Source organism: Balaenoptera acutorostrata, chromosome 6 (genome assembly GCF_949987535.1).
Source record: "Balaenoptera acutorostrata chromosome 6, mBalAcu1.1, whole genome shotgun sequence".
Classification (NCBI taxonomy): domain Eukaryota; kingdom Metazoa; phylum Chordata; class Mammalia; order Artiodactyla; family Balaenopteridae; genus Balaenoptera; species Balaenoptera acutorostrata.
In genome coordinates this window covers 113,854,029-113,868,460 of record NC_080069.1, presented here as the reverse complement: position 1 = coordinate 113,868,460, position 14,432 = coordinate 113,854,029, and the positions used below count along the sequence as shown (strand labels likewise).

At 43.7% G+C, this 14,432-nt stretch overlaps 1 protein-coding gene across 9 annotated transcripts in view; it reads left to right on the top strand.

Annotated features, from left to right (window-relative positions):
- The window catches only part of DENND1A (DENN domain containing 1A), a 537,868-nt gene that overhangs the window by 471,672 nt on the left and 51,764 nt on the right, over positions 1 to 14,432 (top strand). For all 9 annotated transcript variants that reach the window (XM_007194701.2, XM_007194703.2, XM_007194700.2 and 6 more), the window contains 3 exons: positions 1,681 to 1,752; positions 2,976 to 3,032; positions 11,651 to 11,782. In XM_007194701.2, coding sequence (XP_007194763.2) covers positions 1,681 to 1,752; positions 2,976 to 3,032; positions 11,651 to 11,782 — 261 coding nt within the window. The remainder of the gene's footprint in view (positions 1 to 1,680; positions 1,753 to 2,975; positions 3,033 to 11,650; positions 11,783 to 14,432) is intronic.

The window sequence follows — 14,432 nt, the reverse complement described above, 5'->3', positions numbered from 1 at the left end:
TGTGATAAGTGTTCTCTCCTGCTTGTGGGCCAAGTGCGCTACTGCCAAGGCGGGTCCCTTGGAAGTGGCTGCAGTTGGCTGAGAGTAAGCAATTCCTCAATGAAAAGCTTCTTTTGTTCTTCTCGTATGGCCAAACACGGCACTTGGCAAATCACAGACAAGCAATGAGGACTTGTTGATTGATTGATAAAGGGAGTTTTAATACTCTAAAGGACCATTGAAATAGGATACTGAGTAATTTTGGAAAGCAGTGTGGAATATATGAGTGGGTGAAAATTTCCTATTATCCTACAACAGAGAATGCTTTCTAGGTCAACTTTTGAAGTTTTTAATTAAAGCTCAAATTTTCTAATACAGGCAGTTACCAAAAATTGTGCTAAAAGTTAATCCTAATAATTACATAGCGTATCTTACTCTGTTGTGTACGCACTGGATCAGGTCTCTCTCTCCGTTCACATCAGTTGGAATTACCACAGATCTGATTATGTGATGCATTTGGTTAAAAATCTTCTGGGGCGTGGACTCCTGGTGCTGGCCCTCCGTGGGCTGACCCTGTCTGGCTCTCAGCCCCACTTGCCAGTCCTCCTGTGATGCACGGCCCTTGTTACTCGCAGAACACACCATGGCTTTGCAGCTTCTGCACTTATTTATGTGCTGTTTCCTGCCCCTAGAATGTTCTTGTCCTTCCTCTCCCCACCATGAGCTCCTATTCATCCTTCATGGACCAAATATTTCATCCTCTAAAGCCTTCTCCGCCCTTCCACACAGTGAGCTGCCACCACCCTCCTTGTGCACGCGACCAGTGCAGCTCTCACCATCTTGAGTTGCACTTGTTTACCCCCCAGACTGGAGGTCTTTGAAGGCAGAGACCGGTCCTCCGGTGGCTCAGTACCCTCAGAGCCTAAGCCAGGACGTCCCCACAGTGAGCCCTCACAAAACGTCTAGAGCCTGTGCGCTTCATATACATTCATTGCCTCCTCTGTGTACTGGGAAAGCCTTTCCTCCTCCTTTTGCTCCCCTGCTCTCCTGAAAAAACAGAGCCAAAGAATCGGTATGTTGGATTTATACTAAAGTATAAACGATGAACATCTATGGCTATTCATTCTTTCCCTTTGTCAAGATGTACATGTTAGGGAGGCAGCCTACCAGAGTGATTTTTAAAAAACAACACAGAAAACCAGGGTGAGGAAGGAGGGTTCATGGCTTAAGGTAGCCACAGTAGCCCGATAATCTTGCCTAAGTGGGCCCCCAGTCTCCTGCCCTGGCTCGCTGTTAGTTATTTAGAGTCCATTGTTATTAAACTTACCCGAATGTTGTCCATGGTAACTGGAATTTCTTGAGGAGCTGTAGATTACTCTGAGGAAACCCTTGCCTCAGAGAGCCTGTGATGAGCTTTCCTCCCAGCCAGCAGACAGGTGCCAAGCAAAATACTGAGCCTGGGGTCCCCCCGCTCAGCTAGTTTATCGCCATCCTCATTCCCCACCCGCTCCCATACCCCGCCAGAGGGATTCTGCCGTGGCCGTAACTTAATTGCCTGGGACCAGTCACCATCTAGGTCTGTTTCTCTAATTGTTACACACTTTTGAAATGTGGCTTAACTTGATTAAAGAGAAGAGGTCTTTGTTGGTGTTGGCCTACTATATCTTCAGTCCAAATTGCTAACTGGCGTTTTTATTATAGAAAGGAAGTGGAGCAATTCTGAATACTGTAAAAACGAAAGCAAACCCGGCCATGAAGACTGTCTATAAGTTCGTAAGTACTGGTCTTGGTCTCAGGATCCAAACAAATCTGTTCCTTAGCATGACGAAACACTTAAATAGACCTGATCCTACGTTGCAGAGATGATTCGGGGGCTGCTGTGTTATTTCCTAAAGCTCTCAATGCTCTTAGAATTATTTGGCATTGATGTTTTATGACCAGGTCAGTGACATTTTTAATTTAAAATGTTTCTGCACACAGTTGCTGCAATAGAGAAATGAGAGGCTACTGGTTTTAGCTTTTAAAATGTAGACAGGGTGGCTAAAATTGAGGCTGCTCCACACCTGCATCCCTGAGAACCAGAGGTGGTGGTCTGTCAGGTGTTCTGGCAGACCTTTCCTACGCATATCCTTGTTATAATGTCAGAATATAGCAGCTCCTTTACAGGTTACTGAAGAGTGCTCGTGGTGGGACACACCCCCGAATTTTTGGCCCAAATTCTTCATCATCTCTCTTATCACTGCCCTATAGGAAATGCATTGTTTGTGAAACTCGTGCCCACAGCAGAGTGAAAATAAGAGAACACACCAGTTCCCGATGCTCCATCTTTTACGGGCCTCAAGTATTTTTTCTCATGATTTCTCTTGCTTGCTAATTTGACTCTGAGCCACTTAACTGGGGTGGTTTTGTTTTATTTCCATTTTTAATTTTGTTAGTCCTTTCTGTGCTTAAATTGTAGCTATTTTAATGGGGCGGGTGGCTGCCAAGAGAACCACACAGGTCTTAGAATGACAGAAAATAAAAGCCAGGGTGTCTGCCGAAATGAGATTTAAGAAGTGGCACCAGAGAAACCCAGCGATGTGTCTCTTCAGCCTGGGCAGAAAATTGGTCCTGAGGCCCTGCCCTGGTGAAGTGTAATAGATATTCTGAATCTTGCCGCTGAAGAAGCTGCTGCTCTCCTCTTACTGGTAGCTGTCACCAGGCTGCGGAGATAAATAATTACAGAGAGCAGAAGAAGGGCTTCGGAGGGGAAAAAAAATCAGTCCCATCAAAATGCAGAAAATAAAATCTCTGTAGCCTCTTTAAGGGATTTTTTTTTTTTTTAACCTTTCAACATTGTATTTGTTTTCATAGCCATTATGTTTTCAACTTGATGATCCCATTTTTCCTTCCTTTTTCTAGTAATCAGAGAAGGTGATTCACGATGGACTGAAATCAAGCATAGTCCCTGCTGGAAACAGAGAGGGAATCTTAACTTAAATTAATTTTTCATGCAGGCAAAAGATCATGCAAAAATGGGAATAAAAGAGGTGAAAAACCGCTTGAAGCAAAAGGTACTTGAAGTTCTTATTCAAAATGTATAAGCACCATGTATGAAATGCGTGGCCACAAAAAAGTACGATGTGATCAATAGAGGCTGTTTGATACAGTGTTGTTAGCACACTTCAAAATGCATTACCAGCTGTCCGGGAGTTTTCACACTGTTATAAATATTCACAGACAAAAAACTGTCTTCAAATAACATTAAGACTGGCTTAAACCCACAAAGGCAAGCAAGTTCAGAGCTACCACTGTCAGTCTGTCCCCTGCCCGCCCCACCAGGCCTGAGCTTCACCAGGGTCCATACAGATTGGCTCGGCCTCCCCATCCCGGCAGCCCCACCTCCTACAGCTGACCTCTGCCCTGGGGCTGATTGTAACCAAAACCAAGAAGCATCTGCAGGGAAATGACTGCCATGGTTCTGGCATGCACGTGGCCACCACACAGAACAGGGCACAGAGGGTGGGTTTGAGGAGAACACTTTGGGCTCTGCTCACCGTTCACGTGTGAGACTCAGGGGGGCAGGGAGAGGCTCTGCTTGTCTTCTTGGACCATCAGTAAAATGGTATGAAATCATACAAACTACGTCCTAAGAGTCCCCCTACCTGATTCTCTGGACTTGTACAGAGAGGTTCATATAACAGAGAGGGCATCTTTATATTGTTATGAATATCATCATCATTAATAGCACTGCCAACCTTCGTTAAGCACTTTCTAAGGATGGTCCAGGCCAGGAGCTTTCACATTTAATCCATAGAACAACACTGGGGGGTATTATTCTCATTTCATGTGTAAGGGGACCACGGTTCAAAGGTGGAGTAATTTGCCCAAGGTCATGCTGTTCGAACCTGGCAGAGCCAGGATTCGATTCCAGATCCATCTACCTCAGTGTTTGCTCTTACCACTATAGTATTTCATACTGCCTTCCTGAAACAAGTGTTTTGTTTTCCAAAAGGTGTTTGAGATCACTTATTTCATTATTCCCACACCCCCGAAATGTACCAGGCTAATAAGGGCCTTTGTCTATCTTGGCAGTTTTTTAAAAATTGAAAGCAGTTTTAATTTTAGGAAGTCAGAAAGGACCTCTCATTAACTTGAAATGGTCAAAGGAATTGATTCCTTAACTTTAATTGCAAAATAATTTGTTCTGACTAAGCATTCAAATGCTTAGTTTCAGCTGAGAGTGAATTTTTAGCAGCTGAGATTCAAGTCCTGAAATTAAAATCTTGCTAATGTAAATTCACATAGACCTTAACTGTGGTCTTTTGCACCCTGCCAGAGACTGGCAGGTGGAATTCTTTACTTGGATGTTATTTAAGTCCCTAAATATACCTTTTTATCTCCTATCCCAGTCACATGTAACTGAATTGGACTGCTGATATAAAATGGAGGGGCAGGGAGAGCGGAGCTCTCACCAGGTTTTCCCTCCTTGATAACTGCATCGGGCTAGTATTAGAATATCACCTGAAGTAAGCAAAGAAAGGGTCCCTCCTCAGGCAGAGGACACGTGTGCCTCCTTGGTCAGGTCCGCTCTCTGCAGGCCATTGCCTCCCTCCTCGTATGCGTAAGCATCGGGCCTTAAGAAAATCCCCTTTTTATGATACGTAACATTTCTGCAAATAACCAGTTAAGCTCAGGTTTTTGATGTTGTTCAAAGGTTCACTTAAACAATCTAGATCACTCTCCTTCACGCCATCTCCCTTTCCTTTTCTTGATGGTATCTGAGGCAGAGCCTTTTCTCCCCTTCTCCTCCTCCCCCTGCCAGTCTTTTCAAGAACAGCTTCAGGAGATAATGTTCTATAGAGAGTGTCAGTACATTTCAGGTGACACAAATGGTGAAGGCATTTCATAGAAATGTGGCTTGTCACCATCGGACTGTTGACAGATCTATTAGTGCACCCTTTTCAATTTTCACTTTTCCCCCCCTTCGGTTTTACAGATTTCTTCAGACTTGATATTTTGCAGTTGTTCTTGGAAGAGCTATTTTGTAATTGAAACTCTAGCATTGTTGGGACAGATGGGACCAGGTCTTCCACAGTGCTGCAGCTCCCTTCCCTGAGCTAATTTAGGATTTGGCTTTGTCTGACCTCTCTCACTGCGGTAGAAAATATTTCCTTGGCTTTTTTGTTCCCCTCCTCTGCCCCTTCCCCTTTACGTGGCAACATATCTGTGTGGCTCCCGAGATGCGTCCAATACAGACATTGCAAGTTTGGTTTCTGCTATGAAATGGAGGCAATTCCCAACAAAGACCCAATTCTCAAATGTACTGGGTTGCCACCTGGCCTCCTCTAACTCTGCATAGCAATGGTGACCCCTCAGGTATAATCAAGAACCCAACCTTGCCCTCTTCACTCTCGCCTTGGGTTTGAATTGCAAATAGAAAATGTGGGGCTGACCTGTGGAGAGGTCACCATGGTGTGTGGAGGGTCCATCTCTAATACGACTGAGCAGGGCCCCTTCTCCATCCCTCGTTCATTTGTGCTGCAGACTTTCAAAGCATCTGAAAGAGGCGCTTTCAGGGTATCCGTGTGACCATTGGCAAATAATTGTTAATAGAGACTGTAGTGTGGCTTTCTTCCATACCTGCTCTGCTTCAGCCCAACAACAAAAAAAGAAGGAGGGATAACACATTTCTCTGGATAAATGGAACAAGGTGGTCAAGTTCTTCTATAGCTTGGCCTTCTTTGAAGTTTAACTTGCTCAAAATTAGGAAGAAGAAGAAATGGCAAAGAATGCTACCCAGCCGTCACTTTCTAAAGGGAGAATACAGTGCTTTTGTCCAGAGCACCTCCCTGCCAGACCTGGCCTGCAGGAGGATGCTGTGTGGCTGGGCTTGCGGCTCTCCACAAATCGCGTTCTATCGCAGCGCCGTTCTATCGCAGCGCCGTACGCAGCCGGCACCAGAATGCCCTGTTTTAAAAGCGGTGGCTGCACACGCAATCTTTCTCACCTACAGGAAACGTTAAGATATTTACATAAGGATGTCATTTTTTTGCCTGTTGGGGAACCCCTAAAAAATTATCTTTTTTCTTCAGTATCAAAGTCAAAATGACTGAATCAACTGTGTCCATTTCACAGCCCCCTTTTTTTTTTTTTGGCCGCGCCACGCAGCTTGCAGTATCTCAGTTGCCGGACCAGGGATTGAACCTGGGCCACAGCAGTGAACGGGCCGACCGAGTCTTAACCATTGGACCACTAGGGAATTCCCTCACAGCCCTTTTTAAATCTTTGATCTTTTAAAGATAAATCGAGCTTGTTGATTTAGAGTCTGTGTGATTGAAAGGAGCAAATTCACAGTTGGGTTAGTGAAGGCTTGAGTTTCTGGCTAAACATTTCCTAGTGTATTGAAGAGAGTGAGGAAGCACGTATAGGGCAGGGAGATCCAGGTAGACTCTTGTAGAACAGACGTTGTCACACCATATCACACAACTGTCAGCTCCCTGTCTCTGCTGCAACCTCAATCACAGAAATTCCAACTCTGGATACAATTTCGATATCAATATTCACATTTTAATTTGCATTTGCTGTAGTGTGAAGTAGACTGGAAAAGAAGGGCACTGCACAAACCCGAACATGGAGACCAGCAAGCTGAGTCAGAGATGGGAGGCCTCGGCCTCACACCCACAGGAGGCTTTAAAGCTCCCCCCTGCAATGTGGAGTGGTGTTTAGGCTTCTGAGGCAGATGGATGAACCGAGTTCAGTGCTGGTTGTGTAGGATATTAACTGTGTGACCTTGAGTAAGTTACTAGACCTCTCTGAACTTAGTTTTTCTCATTTATAAAGTAGGGGAAATAGAGATTTTTACTGGATTGTTGTAAGGATTAGAAGAGGTAATGGATTTAAACAGCAACACATAGTAGCCACTCGGCAAATGGGAGTTACCATCCCATCTGTCCTCTCACATCCCACACCTGGAGCAACCAATCTGCCCACACACCTGTGGGCACAAACCCTGAGAACATGGCTGGCGTGGGATCCTCTCCCTTTTGGTCCTCCACACAGCCACCGGAGTAGTCTTCCAGGCACCCTGCTTCCTACCTCCCCTGGGCCAGGAATGTTCTCCTCGAATCTCTGCCTCATGAAGTCACATCCTCAGCTCCTTCACCCCAGCTCCCACCCAAGGCCACACAGAGCCCCCTTCCTTCTCTGGGTTCCTGCCTCCAGACTTCTCCTGGGGACTCTTTCTTGGCCCTGCCTTCTCAGCAGACAGGTGGAAATTAGATCCCAGTCATGATTTTTTATTCCAGCTTGGGGAAGGTGATACGAATTGGATTATTTTCTGACTCCTTTGCTTTACCGAGGGATGGGAACTAATAGTGTCCCAGCTCTGAGCCGAGCTGTGGAGGCTCCTGGGAAGAAATCGGCCGCCCTGCAGTGGCCTCTGATCTGCAGCTCTGTCTAGTGTCTTCCTCCTGTGTGACTCTTCAGGAAGGAACAGATTTACCCTTCCCACCAGATTCATGATTTTGGTGTTTTTTTTTAATGACATTTTGAACATTTACAAATGAAAAACATGTTTATTGGAGAAAATTCAACAAATCAGGCAAACAAAAAGAAAATAACCTCATTTTATAACCTGCATTTTCACTAACTGTATCCTGACCATTTCTCAGACCACTAAATGTTTCCTGCACATGTTGTTGTTTTAAATGGCTACATATAATTTTATCTGATGGACATACATACATTCATTAATCCCGTTATTGGACACTTTAGTTCCCATTTTTTCTAGGCAAACGTCCTCATAGGTAAATCCATGCGGGAATTCTTAATTATTTCATCCAGATAAATTTCTGGAAGAGGAATTAGTGGGCCAAAGGCCCTTTACCTCTTTTAGGGTTTTGATAGGAATTGCAGTTTGTGTTCCCACCAGAAGGGTGTGAGAGTGCCCGTTTTCCCGTACTCTTTGCTGATGGCATCTTAGTTCATTCTTAGAACACAGTTTCTTTAATCATGAGTACCAAGAGTTGTGTTTTTAGATCCCTACAGTGTGTAAGGTCTCTACTGGCACCTACAGCAGAGGACGTAAACGGGCCCTATTTCTTTCCTGACTAGGGCTCCTCCCGCTCTGCTCTCTAGGACCCTGGGAGGAAGCAGCTGTCCTTCCCCAGGTGGAGGAAATAGTGAAGAAGTTAACAGACTGGTGGGGCGAGCCACAGGACTTTGTAAGAAGCCTTGGGCACCTTTGGCTCTTCTAACTAAAGAAAATTAGCGTGCAGCACTGCTTACTGATGCACAAGCACATGTGTATATTGGACACATTTGCCTTCCAAATGTTCAATTCAACAAAGATTCGTCAGAAAGCATGCACTATATTCCAGGCTCTGGGGCAGAGAACCCAAACCCCAAGGCATTCAGTCTATAGGGATAAGATAAGTGCACAGATAGCACACAGCACGGCAGCTTAGGATCAGTGTGACAAAGGGGTTTCTGAGGATGAGGTCACATCTGATGATTTGCTGAGCACCTCCTCAACTCAGAATACCCTCTCTTGTGCTATTGTCATGGGTCGATATGGTATAAATGCCAGAAATCACATCGCTCTGGGCTCCTCCACTTTCTAGCCATGTAGCCTTGGGTAACTTGCCCTCTCTGAGCCCTGTTTCGTCACCTATAAAAGAGCGATAATCCTATTTACCTTGTGGTTCTTCTGGAAACTAAGTGTGATAGTGAAGGTCAAGGGTCTGGAGAAGTGACTTCAGGTAGTAGACACTCAGCACAGGGAAGCTCTTCCTTTTAGATGGTGCTTTTTCCATTTTGCAGGGAATAAGGCTCTAACGTTCCATTTGCGCAGGACTTTGACATTTTTCAAAGCTTCCTCACATCTCATCTCATTTAACCCATTCTCTTAGTAGCTTTGAAGTTCGCCAAGCAGATGGTGGTCTCTCCATTGCAAAAATAAAGAAATAGGTGCAGAGAGGTTGAGTGAATTGGAAACATCAGACAGCTAGTTAATGGTAAAAACAAAACCTAAGAAATTTTTACTTAAAATTTTAACTTAAAAACTTAAGACATTTTTCCCAAAACTACCACAGACATTTTCAAAAATAGTTATCATCTTATAGTTTTCATTACTATCAATATTTTCTTTCTAGATTACCCTACTGCGTCATGTCTTTATTTTTCTCCCCAACCAATCACACACACATGCAATATTTTTCCTGAACTAAAAGTGAATTTTTTTTTTTTTTTGCTGCCGTTTGGCTTTACTCAACCTCTTATGTCTGTCCTCTCGGTAACCCCACTGGGTCCAAAATGCCTCTTTTGCCCTTTGTTACTTTCTGACACAGAAGGAGCCCCTCCCCCTCTTTGTTCCACTTGACCTGAGCACCTTAGGGCAGCCCCTTTCCAAGAGAGCTGTTTCTAATTGGCTGGCGGCAACTTCTCTCATCACTGAGTCTCAGCCAGGCTAAGACTCGGGGGCCACTTGATGCAACCCCTCCCCGCAAAACCAGGAGGTCACCATCTCCCTGTGTTGTTACCAAGCAGTGCAGAGACTCAGCTGGGTGTGTGGAGTTGAACATATAGAGAAGAGGGGTGGGGGAGGGATCCCTATCGTTTATTTATTTTTATTATTAAAGTGTAGTTGATTTACTCCCTATAGTTTATTGAATACCTTATTAGTAGGTACTCAGTTATTATTATTGAGTACTGTATATAGGACACTATTGAGTAAAAATGTTCAAGACACATATGTTGCTTAATCTTTACTCCTCATAGCTGCCATAGCTCCATCTTACAGATGAGGAGACTGAGGCTCAAAGATGTTACATGTGTTTCTTCCTTAATGCATTATTATTTAGTAAGGAATCACTTTCCTCCATGTGTCACCGTTCTATTTGACTGAGTAAGAACAACCAATTGTCTTTTTTTTTTTTTTTTTTTTTTTTTAAGGATTTTCTTATTTATTTATTTATTTATTTATTTATTTTTGGCTGTGTTGGGTCTTCGGTTCGTGCGAGGGCTTTCTCCAGTTGCGGCAAGCGGGGGCCACTCTTCATCGCGGTGCGGGGACCGCTCTTCATCGCGGTGCGCGGGCCTTTCTCTATCGCGGCCCCTCCCGTCGCGGGGCACAGGCTCCAGACGCGCAGGCTCAGCAATTGTGGCTCACGGGCCCAGCTGCTCCGCGGCATGTGGGATCTTCCCAGACCAGGGCTCGAACCCGTGTCCCCTGCATTAGCAGGCAGATTCTCAACCACTGCGCCACCAGGGAAGCCCCCAACCAATTGTCTTTTATGTGCAGAATTTAATGAGTACTAAGGGTGTGTGTTTTGTTGACCAAAATGTGTATTTGTTTTTGCAATGAAAATAATTGGAAACTGTATTTATTATTTTATTCTAGCTGTTATTTTTACTTAGAAAAAAACAATGATTTAAATGTTTTTTACTTGTACATTTAATCTCTGCCTTGCGTAAATGAAGATGTAAGCAACTTTCATGACTTGAATAAAGCCATATGATCCATATTGCACAACTCGGCACCATCCATGTCCCAGAGAACCCATGGGTATAGTCAGCTGCCAGCGTTAGGCAAAGGAGCCATTACCTGCCTTTTGCACATTGGGATTTTTCTTTACCTTAAAATTTGACTTCATTCATCACAAGCACAAATTAAATGTAAATTTCTGATTTTAAAAAAATGACGTTGGCTCCCTAAATACTCTCCAGGTCATAGAATCCTAACTTAGACTTCAGTCTCTTTTTTCACTGTCTTCCAGAAAGACTAGGGCTAAGAAAGAGGGAGCAGAAACACATCGTTTTCACAAATAGTAACATCATCAGTAGACAAATGTGGAGAAAATGTCCACGCTCACAAATAATCAAAGTAATGCAAATTAAAACAACAGTGAGGTCTAATTTTTCACCTCTTAAATTAGCAATACATTTTTAAAACGATGAGGCTAACACGCACGGTGAAACTGATAACACATCCATTGCTGGTAGTTGGTGTAAATTGGAAAGCAGTTTGGTAGAATGAATAAAAAGCCTTAAAAATGTTTATATCTTTTGATCAAGCAGTTTCATTCCTAGGGATTTCTGTAAAAGAAATAATCCAAAAGAAAGAAAGACTACAGTGCTTATCACTGTGATGTTTAGAAAGTTAAAAAAAAAAAAACTAGGAACAGTCTAAATGTCCAATAGTAGTAAGAATGGTTTATTAAATTATTGAGTATCTGCTCAGTGAAATATTATGCATCCATTAAAATTATCATTCTAATGACTATGGAGCACCATGGAGATGCTTATAGTAGAAAAAAACAGAATGTAAAACTATGCACGAGCTATGATTCCAAGTAATTTTTAAATGTCTGCATGTGGACAGAGTGAATATTTAAAAATTAAAATAGCCATGTAAGGTAGTAGGATGAAAGATTTCCCCCCACACACTATTGTGAATTATTATGTTATCTGTGTAATTTAATATGCATGATTTTGGTTTCTCTACTCCTTAAAAGTCAAAGGGCCAAGTTAGCCTTCCATTTCCTCCATCTTTAGCAGGGGGATAGGCTCAGAATGTCCCAGAGGGAGTTCCCTGGCAGGGCTCTTAGCGATGGGGTTGGATGGAGCCCCTGTGCTCATGGCAGGGGTCATGACCCTGACACCAACCCCCCGACCGGGCTTCTCCCTGCAGGACATCACCGAGAATGGCTGTGTCCCCACCACAGAAGAGCAGCTGCCAAAGACTGCGCCGTCCCCACTGGTGGAGGCCAAGGACCCCAAGTTCCGAGAAGACCGGAGGCCAATCACGGTCCACTTTGGACAGGTATGTACCCTGGCCCTTCCGTCTGGGCTTTTTGCTATGTTTCAGCAGACGATATAGCACATGTAACAGTTTTTCATTTTGGCTCTCTCTGGCAAAACAAAACAACTCCATGGAGTTTTGCACGTCTCAAAGTTTCGCTTGGTGCAAACATGTTTCAAAAAGGTGAATTGTAAGAAATTTTGAGGAGACAGCATGGCTCTGGTCATAAACCAGCTGAACTGTTGAATGAAGTCATTAAATGCAGCTGCTGCCTCCCCACTCCAAGGCACTCCGTTTAAGGTGCCTCTGTTAGCTAAGCATCTCATTAGAACACTTTAGCATCCCAGGCCCTTCTTTGCACCTTCAAATAAAAGGTAACAAGCAAAGTCTTAAAAAAAAATCAATTAGGAGTTCTTTATTAATGTACTTCCTGAAAATCAATTCCGGGGGTCGTGCTTCTCAGAGTAAACACTCACGCTACGATTCTCATGATCCGATTCTGTAACCAACTGTTTTCGACCTGAGCGTTTAAAAATTGTCCAGTTGTTTGATTTTTTTTCTCTTAAGTAAAACATATAGAAACTGAAAATTTTCTTATCCATTTCCTATCAGTGGTTATATTTTTGGTTGAAAAAGGTTGTATACCCTCTTCTACTCTTGAATTAACTCTCTTGATTAGCAAAGGTCATAATTTTTTTATTTGTGAGAAATGGCTCTGTTAGCAAGCTATGACTGTAACAAGAATTTGCAAGGTTATTCATTCTTAAATCACCTGATTCTTTAACCATTTATTAGATGAAGCATGATTAAAATAATCTTAATGATTTTATCTTAAATATGATGCTATTTCATCACCTAAATGATCTAGAAGCATGCATTTAAAACGTTCCTGCTTTTAGCAGACATTTATCAAGTGCCTGCTATGTACCAGGCTTTGAGCTATTCAGAAATGAAGGGAACTAATGAAATTGTTGCTGTGGGTTATTATTGTGAGGGATGAGTTTGTTGAAACATAAGAATCTTCCTCTGTAATCGATATTTTTAGATAATACATTCATACATCTTAAACTTGGGGACATCCATCCCCCTTTTCTGATTTCACACTTAAAAGGGATGTTATAAAAATGGAAAGAAACGTCCACAGGGCAGTGCTCACCTGATTAATGATTATCTTCAAATTGCGTCAGTGTTTGCACCCCTGAGGAGCTGCCTCCTCCCGGGGCTCAGGCCCTGCTGGAGAAATCTGCGCCCCAGTTCCCTGGCTGTGTTTGCTGAAAGCACAGCCTCGGTCGTCGCCAGCATGGCATTCCAGAGCCAGCTTCCTGCTTTCCTTTGTCCTCATTCCTGCACACACTAACCTTCCCATGAAAAGAGCCCCTCTCTGGAGTTTGGAGCCCATTACAGAGAAAGAGGGGGCGGGGGGGGGGAGGGATTTCATGGTGTTAAACATTCCGTTTTCGAAACACAAAAAAGGAGGCCCTATTTGAAATGGAGAAAGACCTTCTTTCCATTTCAGCAAGAAGTAGAGATGCTTTAATGTCATTCCCAGCTAAATGCAGAATAAGAGCGTGTGTGCGCACGGGTGGGGGATAAACAATTAAAAAAGCCACCCCAAACTCTGTTGAAATAAGAGCTGTCTGTGCCTTCACAGGTCTGTAAACTGGAGAGGATGAAAGTGGCTTTTTTTCCCCAGTTTGTCACTTCCCTCACGTGGCTGCCAGCATTATGCAAGTGTACAGGAAGGCTGGGTTTTTTTAATGCATGCATGCGGATTAAGGTCAAGCCCCAAGTATCAGCCATGCAGCGGGCTCTCCCTTACAGCTGCAGCCGCAGAGCCTCCCCACAGCCGCAAGATGCCTTAATTGAGACGTGCTGTCAAAGTGACAAACACATTTGCATACAGTCTACACTCTATTTATTTTCTCTGGAAAGGTCTACAGTCTGCTGTTGGTTGAACATTCTTAATCAGTTTGCTGTAAGTGAACTGCCAGCCAGCTCACTTGTGCCGGCCGCTTCTTCATTAGGTGACAGATTAGCTGCAGGGGGGATGGGCCACAGAAACCGCAGACCTCTTTCTTTTAACTCTTTCCAGCTTTGCCCTGGTACTAGCTTGTCCTTCAGTCCTTCCCTGGGCGCCTGCTTTGATGGGCCATTGACCGGAACACGCAGCGTTTCTAGAGCACCTACTACCGGCAGACATGAGTTTTAGGGGCTAGGTATTCTCAAAGAAGTCCTTCGAGTTCCATTTCAGAATTTTTTGCCACACTCTCCTCTGTATTCCATCTGTACCATTTTTTTTTACTTGATATTTTTCTTTAAACAGACTCCAACCTGACATTTATACCAACTTTACCCTCATCTTATGCAACGATTGTTGATAAAACCATAGTTTGATGTACTGGTCCAGTTTTTTTCAAAGGTGTATCCAAAAAAAAATTTTTAAGTGTCCATCCATGTATCACCTAAACTACTCATGTAGCCCCAACAGTACATATTCTCCTCTTGGAAAACATGTGTTATCTCTGCCATAGTCCTTTGAGGAAGGGATCATTAGCTGTATTTTATGGACCCAGAGCCAGAGCTCAGGGACCTTCCCAGGGCCACATTGCCAGCACAGAAACCCAGGACGGTTCGACTTCAGAACCCATTTCAGGTCCGTCACCAAGCAGAG